Source organism: Chrysochloris asiatica, unplaced genomic scaffold, assembly GCF_000296735.1.
Source record: "Chrysochloris asiatica unplaced genomic scaffold, ChrAsi1.0 scaffold00065, whole genome shotgun sequence".
Lineage (NCBI taxonomy): Eukaryota > Metazoa > Chordata > Mammalia > Afrosoricida > Chrysochloridae > Chrysochloris > Chrysochloris asiatica.
The window spans coordinates 13551610-13568798 of NW_006408583.1; the positions used below are offsets into that span (position 1 = coordinate 13551610).

The window sequence follows — 17189 nt, forward strand, 5'->3', positions numbered from 1 at the left end:
ATGATTTTGATGTAAAGGCTAATATAAAATTTTTGACAAAATACAAGTGGACAGCTTCCCAAATCACTTAAGCTTTGCTTAAAGTTTATAGTAATGATATCCCACATAGCGCACATTTTTTGATTGCTAAAGCATTTTAAGATAGAGATGATCGTCATCCTCGACGACTGAAGAAACTGGTTTAAGTCCAGAAACTGATGGAAGAAGATCATAGAATTACCATTGATGTGATAGCTATGGAAGATGGATCTGGCTTGCTTCAGCATTTTCATTTTAAATGAAACATCTTGTCCACATCATGCTTTCAACTCATTGTGTGCCAGAAGCATTGCATGAAGCTCAGGTACCTCGTAGAGCTGATCTTTCTGTCAGTCTTTGAAGCAAGATGAAAATTAATGATGATGATTTTATGAAATGAATTATAAGTGGGGACGAGTCTTGAATTTACAAATACAGTCCAGAGAGCAAAGTTCAATCAAATCAGTGGCTTCTAAAGGGATCTGCTGGGCCAATGAAATTTGAGGTCAATTCAGAAGGTTATGGCAACTGTGTTTTGGGAGTCCCAAGGGGTAATCTTGATAGATTTTCTCTAAGGACACGGCATGATCATAGGGATGATCATAGGAGCTTATTAGGAAGAAGTTCATTTGTTTTTTAAATGGTGAGAAAAATGTCATGAAAGTTGTGCTGAAGGCTTTTTTTTTTTATTGTGACAATTACATGTTCATTCTTTGAGGGTAGCAAGAGTAAGTTACAAAGTACTCCAGAGGTTCCACTTTATACGCACACATATTTATTTGTTTGTGTTTTTGATGGTTTTAAACATGTCTCTGCCATTAGTGGATGGCTATAGATGAATTTTCTCAGTTTTCCACTTGTCTTAGTGTCGTTGTTGTTGTTAAGTGCCTGTCAAGTTGGCTCTGGGTCATAGTGACCCTTTATAGGGTTTCCAAGGAACGGCTGGAGAATTTGAACCTCCGATCTTGTGGTTCAGATTTAAAATGCTTTATCTTTTTTATCTTCGCTATGTGAAAATGCTTTCTCTATCTAAAAACGTGCTTTATGTGGGGCAGCATTACTACGGGCTGTCTTAAATTCTTATCCCTTATCCCGTCCACTCTACACCCGTGATCTTGCTCCTTCATATGTCATTTTGTTGTTCCCAAACTCACAAAACATTTAAAAGGAACATCATTCGAGTCCCTTCCTTGTATCTTCTAGTTTCTGGTAGCCCCAACATTTCTTGGCATTCCTTAGCTTTCAGCCTGTGCCTGCCATGTGGCCAACCGTTCCTCTCTGTGTAACTTTGTCTGTTCTCCCCTCTTAGGAGACATCACTCTGAAGGGAGTAGAACCTGCCCTGCTCCAGTATGCCCTCATGAACCTAATAGTTAATATCTGCAAAGAAAGTCTTGTTTCTCCAAACAAGATCATAGTCACAGGGTTAGAGGTTAGCATTTTAACATACTGTTGGGGAATACAATATAATCCATAAGTGATGCCACTTGGACTTTGTATTGAAATACGTCAATAACCTCATAAGCATGTGAAAGCTGGACAGTGAATAAGGAAGACCGTAGAAGAACTGATGCTTTTGAGTTATGGTGTTGGAGGAGAATATTGAAAGTGCCATGGGCTGCCAAAAGAATGAACAGATCCGTTTTGGAAGAAGTGCAGCCAGAGTGCTCCTTGGAGGCCAAGATGGCCAAACTTTGTCTCTCATACTCTGGACATATTGTCAGGAGGGACCACTCGCTGGAAAAGGATATCTTAAATAGAAACAGACTTTTAATAATCATTGGTTGATAGTCTCTTAATTTGTGCTTATATGATTATTTTCTTCAGTATTATAGAGACCAGTGACCTTGCAATTAACTGCTTTCTCTGTCTTTAAATCCTGAGGTATAACTAGAGAATGAAACAATACATTTTGTCCTAGTGTAACACTGTAGGATAAGTACTGGACTGCTAACCACAAAGTTGCAGCCAGCACTCCTTGGAAACCCGATACAGGGTCGCTATGAGTTGGAACCAACTTGACTGCACTTAACAACAACAATGATGAATTAAAGTTCAGTAAGGAGCTCTGGTAGCGTAGTGGTTACGAATCGGGCTGCGAACCTTAAGGTCAGCGGTTCGAAACTACCAACTGCTCCGCGGGAGAAAGATGAGGCTTTCTACTCCCGTAAAGATTTACACCCTCGGAAACCCTATACAGGGTCGCTATGGGTCGGAACCGACTCGACGGCACATAACAACAACAACAACAAGGTTAAACAGGAGCTCTGGTAGCATAGTGGTTACGAGTTAGTCTGCCAACCTCAAGGTCAGCCGTTCGAAACTACCAGCGGTTCCACAGGAGAAAGATGAGGTGTTCTGTTCCCGTAAAGATACACAGCCTCGGAAACCCTGTACAGGGTCGCTATGATTCGGAACTGACGCCACGGTTCTTACCACCACCACCAACAACAATAAGGTTAAACATGGAGAATGTGGTGGCTCCATAGGACAAGCATGGAAATGCAAACCACACGGTCAGCAGTTTGAGTTCACCAGCTGCTCTGCTGGAGAAAGAGGAGGCTTTCTCCTACCGCAAAGATTGAAAAAGCCTTGGAAACCTTATACAATTTGGTGGCACTCAACAACAGCAACATTATTAAACATAACTCATATTGCGTGTGATTTGTATTCTTTACAAAATATGTGATTTATGAGCAAGTTAACATATGAAAGTTTTATTTTGTATTTGCTTGGATTTTACTCATGGATTTACCTTAGCAACAGCTGTTAAGCTACATATAGAAGTTGGGGTAGGATAAAAGAGGCTTATAGGAGAGAACTATTTTGGTTTTGAAAGGAACACTTTCATTAGAAAACGGTGTTCTCAGGAGCCCTGTATTGAATATTCATAAACACTTAGTTCAATGATCTTGACTTTATTCCTTATCAATTATTAGATTTCCTGCTAACCAACCAACAGCTAGTATTTATAGAGAAAAGATGTATTTATAATACGAATATGTTTCCGTATTTCATTTTGGTAGAAAATTCAAGGATCCCCCACAGCAGAGTCATGCTGTGACATGGTCTGGGTTCTTTAGACAAAGATTTCATAATTAAAGAATGTGCTTTGCTGGAACATAACTGTGCTCAAAGAAGTGTTTTAACCAGTAATGGCATAACTCTGAGACATTTTGTGTAATCATTCACGGATCTAATAAGCAGGGTTGTTAATTCCCTCTAATGGGGTTACATCTACGTGTGCTTATCAGTACTGGCATTGACAATAAAGGTTAAAAAAAAACTTATTGTAGGAGAATTTGATTTAATTCATGAAAAACGTAGTGAATGACAATTGATGTTATCAGTGCTCAGCTGACAAATCGATCATCTCTTTTCTCTCTTTTGTAGTCATCTCAACTCGAACTCCACCTCCACCCTCACCGCTGCCATTTCCAACACAAGCTATTCTTCCTCCAGCCCCATCGAGTTACTTTTCTCATCCAACGATCAGATATCCTCCACACCTGAATCCTCAGGATACTCTGAAGAACTATGTACCTTCTTATGACCCATCCAGCCCACAAACCAGCCAGGTAAAAATTCGCGAGAAAATAAGATTAGAGCCTAAGGGATATGAAACAGGGCTAACTCTAAGGCATGAAGGTTACTCAGACGGTATGTCTGGCATGGCATCTAGCTTTTGAAATCCATCTTCAGGAAGTGTCTTGGTGACTCACTTAACTGAATGATAGGTAGGAAGTGTGTTGTCCCAAAGGAGCATATTTGTGACGATGTTTTTGGTCTGACATTTTTGAGTTTTTATTAACTAAAGACAAAGTCTATGCAGAAAGTACACTTTCAAAAGGGCTCTGAGCTGGAGTTCACACCTCTGAAATACCTGGTTTGACACAGAGACAAAGTGCTTATTTTAGGTCTGAGCAAGGTATGCGCTAAAATAAACACACGCAAAAGAACTTACAGTTGTATTTATAGTCCAACTATTAGGCATTAAAATCAGCTTTGCTAATGTAAACGTTTTCAGTGTTTGATGACTACTTGAATATTCTTTGCACAGACATGACTACACTTAATAATGAATGGCAGTACTAGAAGCTTCTCTCTCTCTCTCTCTTTTTTTCTGGTAAACGTTGTGCATTCGTTTTAGACATTCATTGCAAGTATAATGACTTCTGTGTAATTTTCACTCACCAGAGATGTGGTTCCTTCTACGGCGAGGTCATTTTATGGGGATTTGGTAATAAGAGCAGTCAGTCTTTGTGCCTGTGCTGAGTCTACCAATGACTGTAACAGCCAAGATCAATACTAGTGTAATTTTGATCTTATGCTCTGGTATTTAGCTTTGCTGCATGACCTCCAGCACAACATTTGTGAGGATGGTGACCAACTGGGCAGTGTTTCATTCTGTTGTGCATAGTCGCTGTGAGTCAGAGCAGACTCTGTGGCACCTAACAACAACAACAACAACAACAAAGCTTTACTTCTAAGATTGCTGTCCACTGCTTATCATACCTTTTAATGCGTTGGGGATGTTTACCAACATTCTGCTATTAATATGGTTTAGGTATTAAAATGGCAATAATTGGGATGTGCTTATTTGTTAAGAATTATAAACAAAATATGGAAAGAATCCCTTTAGAGTTAATATAATGGTTAAGATAGAACAATGTGATCTTCTCTGGATCGGAACATGTTATTGTGAGTAGCATTATATCCAGCAATCTTTGCGTTACTTAAAGAGTTACCTTTACTTTGGCCCCATTGACTAATATACTGAACTAAGTATAGCATTCCTGAGTTTTGAATTTGATGTTAAACTTGTTTTCGAAGAAAATGTTCAACTGGTGTAGTACTTACAATGATTCTGACAGTAATGACAACTAAGTAAAACATGGTATCTTAGAGGATCGGTTTAGAAATAAAATTTGCTGCGAGAGCTTGGATTCAAAGTCTTTGCTCCATGGAGCATTTTGCTAGACTCAGCTGGGAACCATGTATACAAGGTCTGATTTTAATTTGTGTAGAATTTCCATGAATAACAAAGTCTAATTAAGGCATCCATTAAAAGTCCTTAACGTTAATTCAGTGTGGAAAATCTTCGAGTTCCATTGGATTTTTTTTTTTTAACTGATGTCTTAATTAGGCACTGTTAGGGGAAAAATTATGCAAATTAAAATCAGGCCCTTAGTGTTATGCATTTCTTTAATTATTCAGTGCTTGTTTTAAGTACATTTCAATTTCTTTATAAGTTAAGAGGGCATATTAGGTGATAATCTGCCTATATTGTTCTCAGGTTTTTTTTTTTTCACAGTGTCAAGGTAAAGATCCAACTTCTAAGAGGTACATCTTACTCTCATCTCACATCTTTGTTTTTTGTTTTTTTTTTTTTTAATCCTTTCTCAGGATTTGTATAATAGGAGCAGTGAACTGAGTAGGATAATCCTATCAAATACTATGTCCACTTCATCTTCAGGTAGAACTCTCTCTTTTCATACCTAGTATGAAAGCTCATCTGTTAACACCCTTATCAGACAGAAGTGTTTTAGTGTAATTTCACTTGTAGAATGGAATCGAAACCCAAGAAATAACTTCCATTTTTCTAATCCTGAATTTCAAAACAATGTATCTTCATTGGCTTGGGAATATTTTGTTTGTCACTCTGCTATAGTTAATGAAAGAAATGTGTTGTCAGTGTATGTGGATTGTGGCTCCATTCCAGTGGACAAAACCTTCCAGAAGGGGCAGGGCAGTATCCAATTCTGTGGCAGCATTTTCTAGAAATAACAGTCTTTCTGCTTTTATTCTACTCTCTTCAGGTAGGTGCTCTCAAAAAAGAGAATAAAAGAAATCCTGGTAAACACTGAATCCAGAAACATTTTTGCCACTGAGTGAGTGCACCGCCAATGATAAACTGAGATCTTTCTTCTTTCTTGAGGAGAATATGGAAAGCAGTCATTTGTAAAGTTCAGCTAACCCAAAGTTGAAGGTAGCTTTAGCAACAAGCTACATTTTCCCTTTGAAAGGAAAAATGGGATCTTTATACTAAGCTTCACATTTGTTTTTGTAGGAATGTTATATCTGCTTTGATTTTTTAACTCCAGCCCAAAATCAATTTATTTGTGTTTCAAAATAGAACTGTTGGTATTCACCTTTTTTTGCTCTAGATGTTGAAGAAAATGAGTACCCGTGCTCTTCCAACAAATGGTTCCTTCCCAATGTACAACAGCACTGCACTGGTTTTGATTGTTAAGTCAAGCAATTGAGATACCTTTTCCTCCCCACAGCAATTTGAAGATTCGTTGTATTATTGCTGCTCAGTTGTAGTGAGACAGTCATGCTGTTCAATTGAATATTTTTAGTAAACTTAGTTTAAGATATAACCCGCCCATAGGTTTCCACAGAGGAAAAACTATGTTCCATTTTCCTGACATAATGTTTAAATACCTAAAATTACACACAATGAATAGTCAGGATATTCAAGAAGTTCCTTTTATTTCTGGAATAAATAATAACAACCTCTGAAGAACTTATCCAGAGACATAACTCGTGTCTCTAAGTCACAAGATTTAAGTCTTGTTTGCTATGCATCTTTTCTCTACAAAACTGTCTACTTGTAGTTTACGTAAAGGTATTTAGATAAATGTTCTGCTCCGTTGCCCTCCTGCCATTGAATAGTTTAGATGATAAAGACTAAATCTGTGTAGAGAAGAGCATCCCAGCAAATTGGAATGCACATGATACGATGGAGAATCCCAACATGAGTGTAATAAAAAACAGCATTGTCTGTGTAGAAAAATATATTCCATGATTTTTTCTCCCACCATGTAAACACTCTTTGTACCAAGGAACTAAATATAGATCATTTCTGTCATTGTCCAGGGGATTTTCTGAGTGAATTCCCACAAATGACAAAAATGGATATTATATGTAACTCTTCATGTACATCGGTGGAAGAGTAAATGAAATAATAATATATATGTGTTGGTTCTCTATTTCACTTCAGTACATTTTAATTTACTTTCAAAATCTTTTACTTGTAGGTCTAAGTTCAGTCCTAGTTCACTTTTTTATATCATTGTGTGGAGCGGATATTTTAGAGGCTTTCGATCTCTTTCTGTCTGCTGGTATGAGTAAATCGCCAGAGGTCTGATTGAGATTCTAGAGTCTAAATTGTGTTTGTGAGTGTGTGTGAGAGACAGTCTTTGAAGGCAGAAGAATGGGCCTGGAGGTTTAACGCTAGTGTTTGTTGTGTTTAATTTCCCAGATCTTCGTGTGTTCCCTTTTATCAGTGATACCATCATTTAGGTGAGAACCGTTCCTGAAGCCAAGGCTGAGTCATTGTGGAGAATGAAGAACAGAGAATAAGGAAGCGCTGTGTTCTAACTCCAGCTAGCTCAGCAAGGCTTCCATTTTATCCTTGGACTAAGCATTTAGATCTTCACTTGAGTTTCCTAGCCTACTAAATAAAAGGACCAAGTGAACCTGAATTTCACAGGTGTTGTAAAGACAAATGAACCTATAGAAAGTGCTTTGAAGATGTAAAACCTCTCTTAAATGCTGCTGATTCTTATTGCTACTAACCACTGACTGGCCACTCTGGCTCAGACTTCAGAGCAGCCCAGACCGTGTGGCAATGTTGCACACTCAGCAGGTCTACGTGGCAGAGTGTAGAGTGGAGTTTTTGGATGAGATGACTACCTTTTGGATTGTTTCACCCGGCATTCTGTTTTTGTTTTGTAGCCTAACAGCAGTGGTCAAGTAGTAGGGAAAATGCCTGGCCATTTCACTCCTGTCTTGGCACCCTCTCCCCATCCCAGTGCAGTGCGGCCTGTGACCCTGACCATGACAGATACTAAACCCATCACTACATCCACTGAAGGTGAGGCAGCTTCACCTACAAAAACCAGTAAGTATTTCTGTAGGAAATGAGAAATGTCCATCGAAGGCACCATTGGATATCTGATCCAAGGTGGAAAACAGAGCAACTTTTCCAACTACCCCAGCAGATGGAGATTTCTCATTTATGTGGAACTGGCAGACATGGCTGTGGCCTGGCTAGTACATGCTCTCTCTTATCAAATTTCAATCAGTGCATCCTATTTGAAAAGGGAGAAGCTTGTTTATTTGAGTAAACAGCTATTACAAAATAATCAGTCATGCCTGCTTGTTCGAGGTCTAAATTGCACTGGAATAACATAACACAGTGTACAAGGGTTTTATGTCACCCAGAGACAGATTAGAGAATTGTTACTTATTGAAGCATTCCTCTAGGCTTCACAGCCCTTCACAAGACTGACTGAGGCAATAACCTCTGTAAGATATTTGCATGGTTACATTTCTGTAGGTTATGCCATGGTTAGAAACAGTCACACAGTGTTGGGGACAGACAAGAACACTTCAAAGCTGAGTAGCAGGCACATGTCAACTACTGGCACTTTTATTATCTGCAAACTTTCTTTTTTTTTATGATTTTACCTCTCATGGTACTTCCGATGCTGCTTTTTTACATGGTTGTGACATCTTAAATGTCAGAGACTTTTTGCCAGTGCGCTTACGTGGCACCTGTACTCCTGGACCAAACTATCCCCTTGGCTTCTCTACAAAGACTATGCAGAAGTGGACAAGGCATTCATTTTCAATTGGCTTCACCCAAACTGCTGGCTTATTAGAACAGGATCTGGTGTGTCCAAGTTGGTAACGTGGACTGAACAGGACCTCAGTCAGGAGGAACCAACATACTCCCCATCAATTGTCCATATCTCTAAAACATGACCTGGGTTTTTTGTTTGTTTGTTTTTGTTTTCTTCTTGTTGTTGTTGTTTCTCAGAGAGCAAAGACAATTCCCAGGCTCTAGGAATTCCTGTGTGGCATTCCAGAGGTACCGTTGGCTCGGCTCATCCTTTCCCAGCCATTGGTAATGTCCTCTATTTGTGGCTTCTGAAAGACCCTGGAGGAACCCTATCTAACCATCTCCTCCTAAAATGGGCAGTGCTTTGAATATTTGTCATTTGACAGAAAATTTGTCATTTTTTCCCCCTCAAATTTCATGAATAAGTCCATAGAGGTTTACAATGCCTATGAATAATCATTGATATTTAGTAATTTGTTCTTTACTAGTGACTATTTTCTAGAATGCACAGTTGGATGAAATCCAGTCAAGGAGACTAAAGTTCTCCTAAATATTAGCTTATGTACATTATAGTCACTAAAGCAATGTGTCCAATTTTTTTTTTTTTAAGTGATGCCATTTAATCTTTGGGTAAACAAAGTCAGCATTTTAAATAAAAGCAATGTGAAATACACACACAAAACACACTTAAAAACTAGTACAAGTCTGTCATAGGGTAAATGATTAAAAGCTGGTAACAGAAACTTACCAGATGTTACTAGTAACATTCATAGATGACATTCAGGAGACGGCCACACCCAAATGGCCACAGCTCCTTTTGGTGTGTTAATGAATTGGTTTACACTCACAAGCAGGTTGATCAGAAAAGGAACGGATCTATTGAAATGATAAAATAGTGAAAAGGAATATCTTGACTATAGAGATGACTACATCTTTCCATTTTTCACTCCTAATAAAAAAAAAAAAGCTAGCAAGTAGTTTTCTTTTCTATAAACAAATTAACTTGTAGCTCCATTTCTCCAGGCACCAATGATAAGAAACTGGTCATTCAATTGATAAGTCAATAAAATGAAAGAAAATAGCAAGGCCAAGGCAATCTCTTTTTCATGGTAGGAAAGGCAGGTTAGTACAGACTCCATCCCACTCAATGGGTGACTGTCTCTGGTATCCATGCTCTTTGTTGGTTCCCAGAAGCCTGGAGACCTAATAGAGGCCACCAGCTGCTCACAGCAACTCTTGCAGGAACACTTAATTCAGAAGTAATAAGAAGATGAGTTGTCGACATCTTCAATTTTTCTTTTTCTTTTTAAAGAAATTGGCCTTAAGACAAAACAAACCTCAATGGATCAGGTTCTCCTGTTCTTCAAATGAGCATGGTACAATTCATGTACTGATTTTCTTTAAAAAATCAATTTAAAATGAATGTGTAGATTCCTCATTAATAGTTTTAAACAAAGCTAACTTCAGAATGATAAATGTAAATCTATGGTCCAGATGTTGGTCTGTTTATTCCAACATGGAGCAGTAAGAGCTTTTTAGTGCTAGGGTAAAAATAAGTACATTACATATATTCCTTTCATAAAGAAAGGGAAAAAAATTAGCAATAGGAGAGAATTTTCTGTGAAAAATTCACTCAGTACCAAAAAGCACTTGGACCAAAACGTGCTTGCAAGGTGAGAGCAAAGACTGCTCAGCAAAATAAATAGTGCTCAGCAAGAGAAGTGATCAGTTAGCATTCATCATATGTATTTACTACTTGGTGGCAAAGTATTTTTTAAATGCCATCAACCTCTTCCTCTCCCAGTTACAAAAAACTGATTTCTTGTATTTTCAGAAAACAAAAATTTTAATTTTTAATTTTTTATCTTTCTAAAACACCTCTATCAGAAATCAGGTCATTTTCACATTAAATAAAATACTGAATTATATCATGTTACACAATACAGCAAAAATAGGCTGTTGCTTCATAGGAGTAATGTTAGATTACCTTTGCTCTTAAGCGAAACATCTTCCACCCCACATCATCAAGCACATCTGCTTAAATACCATTATTAAAAAACCTTCACTTTTTCCTGACAGACTTTCAGTCTGCTTTTGCCTTCATTGATTATTTCATTATTAGACAACACATTTCCAGTAAAAAGGTACAGTGAGGCGAAGGATCTTTCTATGTAGTCAATCCTTGGTACTTCTGTAGTTAAGAGCACATAAGTGTGAGATGCCCACTGCAAAGAATGGGATATGGCTTACTGGTTAGGTGCTATTGGGGGAGGGGGCGGGGTTGTAAACTAGTTGATTGTTAGTCAGCCACCATTTCTTTTCTGTCACTTGGTATTCATTCAGACAAAAGAGAAGAGAAATGGAGACTTTTGGTTTTGGTTGTGAATCCCACATCTCTGGGTTTCTTATACATGGACAGGGTGTTCATTCTGTAGTTCACAATTTTTATCTTTGTTTTTGTTCTTCCTTAATCAGCCTACACAGCCTCAGGCACATCTCAAGCCAATCGATATGTGGGACTAAGCCCAAGAGACCCATCCTTCCTACATCAGCAACAGGTGGGCAAGTTTCACCCAGGTGTAATGGTGTAGCCATGCTTTCACATCGGTGCTTGTCTCCACGCTGCCTCTCAGCTCTGGACTCAAAGGGGGCTTCTGGGGCTTAGGAGACAGAAATTGATCATTTCGTTTTTCAAAATATTTTCTCATTTATCTTTTGTTTCTCGCCTTTCTGAACAGGGTTTCTCAAGGTGGCTCATGACCATTTCTATCTCTGTCGCCCATATTGATAACATCCATAAACTAGAGTGTTTCAATCAAACATTATAGTTCTCAGTCTTGGCTATCAAGAGCTTACTAGCGTCTAGCTTTCCAAGACAAACGTTGAAGATTGACCTAAACAGCCAATTAGCGTAGAAGCAAGACACATTTGCATTTTTGAGCTCTTTCATATTTTCCAGCTGTTTTACCCTCACTTTTGTGTTTTAGTCCCATTAAATGGGTTACAAAGCCAAAATCTTAGGCGACACATCTTTCCTGTTTTAATAGGTTTAAATTGATTTACTGGTTTCAGATTGTGATAAAACGTTTTTCTTTTCTTTTTTTTTTTTTTTGGTTCTGCTTTCTTACATCATTTATATTTCAAGTAGCATTTTAAATTTCACATCTCATTAATGCTGTAAATTTAATGCAAATGAAGTGCTTACCCAAACTGGGAAAATATACAGCCCAGATTAATGGTGGCTTATCAGCAAATTAGTCATCAAAAACATGGGTAAAAAATCCCACAATCCAAGCTACAGGATGACAGATATAATTCTAAACATTTCATAATTTCGAGGTATTTTATCAGGCATATGATATGTTTGGTGCTCACAAGTTTTGATCCAAAGCAGCTTGAAATTAATTGTGTGTAGAATATTTTATAGGGAAGAACTACAATGAAAAAGAGCATTATCTACCTTGTTTTTCATTTATAAGTTGTATATCTAACTTTTGTATGAGAGGACTTCAAAAAGTTCCTGGAAAAAAATCATTATTTTAAATTCCATTTTTCCATGAACTTTTGAAAGCTCCCTTGTAGGAATTCAGCACAGATGCTCACGCCTGCTCCTTTTATTCTCAAGTTTTCTGCATAGCTCTATTTCTAGTCATCGTCTTAGCTGTACTGCACTGTGGAATTCTCGAGACCTTCCAAGTTGCAGCTCAGGTGGCCGACTTCATAGATGAAAGGCCATGGCATGCCGCGTTCAGAGGAAATCATAAAGATGAGAACTTTTTCAAGATACTTGACATTTTGCCAGATTTTAAAAAAGCAAGACAAAACAAAACAAAAGAGTGAGAACTAACTGAAAACATCTGTATACAGTTATGAAAATACCAAATAACAATTAGTGGTTTTGCTAGCCATTGGTTTTTCAACATAATTCTCTGGAATGTTGCCTTTTTTTTTTCTTTTTTTTTCACCTCTAAAATTGCTGTAATATAGAATGTGTTATAATTACTATAATATGGTTCTGTTTGACAAATGTATGTGCTCATTGTGTTTGTCTTGTTTTTTAAAAAAAAAAACATGCAGGGTTTATAGGTTTACTTGTTCTTTTAAAAAATCACTCCACTTATTTTCAGAAATATTTTTGTCTTGGGACTTTCATTATTCTTTATGACATATCACCAATTTCCAGTTAATTTTTAATTCATAAAAACACGACTTTAGTTTTTAAACCTTTAGCCTCAGACACATTTAGAATTTTCTAACCAATCCATGTATTTTGAAGCAATCTTCCCCTCTCCCTTTTCTAATCAACGATGACTTTGGAGCCTCATATAATTTTGATCACAAAACAACAGTTCATCAATGTAACAATTCTTCTCTGTTCACATATCTAAAGATAAAGCAGAAGAACTAAGTTAGCATCATACACATATAAATCTTGATGTAGATCAAGAGAGTTCTGATCAAATTTTAATTGAATAAAATATGAGTTCCAGAAATACAAACTGTTCATCAAAGACCACCACTTGTTTTTAAGTGGGCAGTGTCAAGTGAAGACCACTTACAGTGTAAATATACTGCTCAGCCAAATGTGGTTGGGAGATACGATGTACATTTATTCTTGGCAGAAAAAAAAACCCAAAAAAGTATCAACTTCTCAGCTAAGAACATAATGTTCAATTTTGAATACCGTGCAAACCGACAGTGTATTCTCCATATAATGAAAGCCAGTGCTACTTTATGAATACAAGAAGCCTGAGATGCCAAGTTCATAATGAACAAGAGTTTTGAGGCATGCATAAAATAAATATATCTGCACATCATACCCTAATATATCTGCATATTAATACACTAAGATGCCAATGAAAAGCCTATTGCGTCTTACCTTTTACGTTTTAAAAGTATCTCAGAGATGAAATTTTAGGTTTACTACTCAGGAAAGTTACAACAGAAATAGTTTCAGTGACTTGAGTGGAGTAAAGGTTACCCTTTGCTGCAACAGAAATGAGATTGATTTACTGTGTCCTTTCATTACTTTACAAAGATTTAAAGGAGACCACTCTTCTAACGGCAGGTTCTAAATGCATTGGGTTTAAAGCACTCAGTGATGAATGAAAAGGAAAATTAAGGAGTACATGAAATAAAGGCAATCAATCATTTTATATTAGCCAGGAGAAATTCAAAATTAGAAAGGCAATGGTTTTAGTCTTGGAGAGGTCTTTGAAGCCTTCTCTATCGCCTTTATAATACATGACCCTTTACGAATCAATATTGTCACCAGGTACATTCTTCACTTCGTTGGCAACTGCTTTATAAAGATTTATCCGTTTAGGTTATGAAAAGTATTGATGTGCATTGTTAAGTGCGATTTTTTTCCCTAGAAAGGAACTTTAATATAGCCTACATAAATTAGAGTTAACAATAAATTTAAGATAGATGAAAAATTTTGACTCCCTTATAAATAATAATCTCTTCACAAAATGGCACATAGGCGAAACTTTCAATATGGTCATTCCTAACTCATAAGGATCCTGGCATTCTTCAATTAATATAGAAAATATTAAAAGGATCCCTGTATACTGTTAGAGTAATACGTTCCCATTGACAAATGTGAATATTAAAAGTGTATGCTTTTATACCCATCTACTTGGTACACAAGCAATTATTATTAGTAATTATATGACTTTGTGCTCCTTTTTATGATGATTATGGCTGATTAGTACAGGTTGTTTGCTGACTCTTCAAATCTTAGTTTTTTTCTGACACCAGAATTTCTCCCATCAGTGTAAATATGGTATCTCATTTGATTCTAAATAATGATATCATATAATCAGGAGGATGCTTTAAAAAGATAAATTTATACTGACTGTTGATTTTCCATTAAGAAACAATCCTTTTAAATCAGTTATGATTATTGGTTCATTTCAGCTAATCCAGACTTTACTTAAAAATTTTCCTTTCTCTTTTAACACAATCTTGGGTGCTGTTCAGGGTTTGTAACTAGACTGTCTTTGGAATCATACACTCACTTTGGGCATATGGGAAATCTTAAAGTCAGAACTTCAACTAGAACTTCATTCTTCTTTAACTTTTCTCTTGGAAGATGGTGTGGTGGCTTGAAGAACTTTGGGGTCTGCTTTAATGAACTGAACTCAGTCTCTGCTGAGAAATGAATGTCATGTTATAATTTGGAAATTTTTCATAAATGTTGAGGACGTCATTCCTTGTCTGTTATGAACACACAGGCAACAGAGAAACCACATTTCTCAGCTTTTATTCCTGGAGAAAATACAGATTATCCTGCAGAGTTTGGAGTGTTGCTTACAAAAGACAAAAACTATTAATAATCTTATCTATCAATTATAATATAAATAGATAATGATGCAACCTACTTGAATTAGCACCTATTCCTTTTTTAGTCAACCTCATAATGAATTTGCTAATTCTAGGCCTTCTTTCTTTACCATCATAGAACGTTTTGTAATATAAGAGGATCAAGTTAATTTAATTATCACCATTATATTTGATGGTAGGGTCATAATAAAAGCACATGTCCTTACTATTATACGTTAACAAAAACATTTTAAAAAGCATTATCGTAAGTTGAAACAAAAGTTTGTAGAAAAGAAGCTTCTTACTAAATAGAAAGAGTAGAATTCTTCAAGCAGTTGAGCTCACTCACCGCTGACCTGGCCTGATGAGGGTCCAGCCCAGAACTGTCCAGGCCCTGCTGGCCACCTGGGCCACATTGAACCTTCAGACCTTCTTAGGAACTTTCTCTTTGCCTATGTGGAGGACCTGTTTAACACTATCCACACTCCCTGGCCCATCCTCTGGAGACAAGTTCGCCTCCATCTTGTCCCTGTTTATAAATATTCCTCCAAGAAAAGAAGACTTAGGAAGTTGTGGGGGGGGGGGAAAGAGTATTCTTCAAAAGAGCTATTAGAGTGCACATTAATGTTTGATATAGATTCAAGATTTTAGATGGAATAAATAGGAGGTCACTAAGTAAATATAAGTGAGACAGCAGTCAAGGGAGCTGGATTTATACATTATAAGACATTATTTTCATAATTTAAGAGTGACAATCTACTGACTATATATATACACCTCCTGCTAGAACTAATGAATGGCCGGCCTGGTCGGTCCAAGCTTTGCCTTCTTTATTTTAACTGCATGGGTTTTACTGCTGCTTGAGCTTCAGCATGCTACGCCTCTTGCATGACCACATGATGCTTTACTTTCAATGTCAATTACTAGGCTACCCTATATAGAAATAATTTCAACATTTTTCTTGATATAATTGAAAACTGGAAGTTGCATTACACTGAAATTTTCTGTTATGCGTTAGGCTGAAAATTTCTGTTACCCCACCCCCATGCCAGAAAAAAAAAAAAAAAAAAACTCTAAAAAGGAATTTCCTCTGTAGGATTTATTGTTGTTGTTATTTAACTAAGATGTTAGTTCCCTTTAGAATATTTGTTCTAGTAAATGGCAAAGGCAAATCTTGGTATATTTCAATCACTGGAAACAGTGTTTATCAGAGGCAAGCAATTGAAAGGACACGAGTGGACTATCAACAAGACTTTTCAATAGTCAGGAAACAGACTCTCCATACTTGGGCAGTTCTTAATGAGCCTCTGATCATAACTGACAGCTTGACATAAAACTCTATCACATGACTTCTTAGCAGATATGTAAATGGAGTCCTAGTGTGGCGCTGTGGGTTAATGCGCCAGACTGCAAAGCCATTTGAACTGCAAAGTCGGTGGTTCAAGCTCACCAGCTGCTCCTGGGAAACCCTATTCAGGGTTGCTATGGGTCAAAACTGACTGAATGGCACTTAACAACAAAAATGGATAAGAGGTCACTTTTCACGTATGCAAGCTGGAGGAAAATCCATTTAAAGGAAGTTTCAGTCAAAATAATGGTTATGCAAATGCTTGCCTTCTTGGCTAATTCTTAAAAAACAACAACAAAACTTTGTATGATCTAAGGAGCCCTGATAGTGTAGCTGGGCTACTAACTGCAAGGTCAGTAGTTCGAATCTACCAGGTACTTATTACTTTACTTGGCAGCAAAGGATGATACCAGGTAAGCTATTCCAATTAATGTTAAAATGAAATTATGTCTAATGGAAACTTACACTTCAATCGACAAATCACAAGGGGAAATTGATCTTCCTTTCTGAAAATATTAATTTAAACCAATCTAATTAGGCTTGTAGAGAAAATTGCAAATGTTATCTATGCAGATAGTTTAGCCTTAAATACTGTTGGGTGCAATGGAAGGATAATGTAGGAAAGGATCAATGACAGATAAACTGGTGTTGTGGGTGAGAACCAGGGGCTAGGGGTCAGGAGGCTTCTGTTTTCCCTGCTACCGTGAGCATGTTTAACTTTGGGCAAGTCCTTAAGTCTTGCTCTACTTTGCCCTTATCTTGAAAAGAAAAATGGTGAGCTTGATATTCATGATCTTCAAGTGCCCTTGAAACTGAATTTTAAAGTTAAAAATAGCCTCCTAATAAAACTTCCAAGTTCTAATAA

The 17189-nt window shown here is 37.1% G+C and overlaps 1 protein-coding gene across 5 annotated transcripts in view; it reads left to right on the forward strand.

Moving 5' to 3' along the window:
* NFIB (nuclear factor I/B) overlaps positions 1-17189 on the forward strand; it is a 307135-nt gene that overhangs the window by 261764 nt on the left and 28182 nt on the right. For 3 of the 5 annotated variants that reach the window (XM_006864489.1, XM_006864490.1, XM_006864488.1), the window contains exon 8: positions 3411-3595. In XM_006864489.1, the coding sequence (XP_006864551.1) occupies positions 3411-3595 (185 nt within the window). Of the gene's footprint in view, positions 1-3410; positions 3596-7760; positions 7927-11124; positions 11208-17189 lie in introns of all 5 variants that reach the window. The other 2 variants (XM_006864486.1, XM_006864487.1) reach the window with 2 other exon arrangements.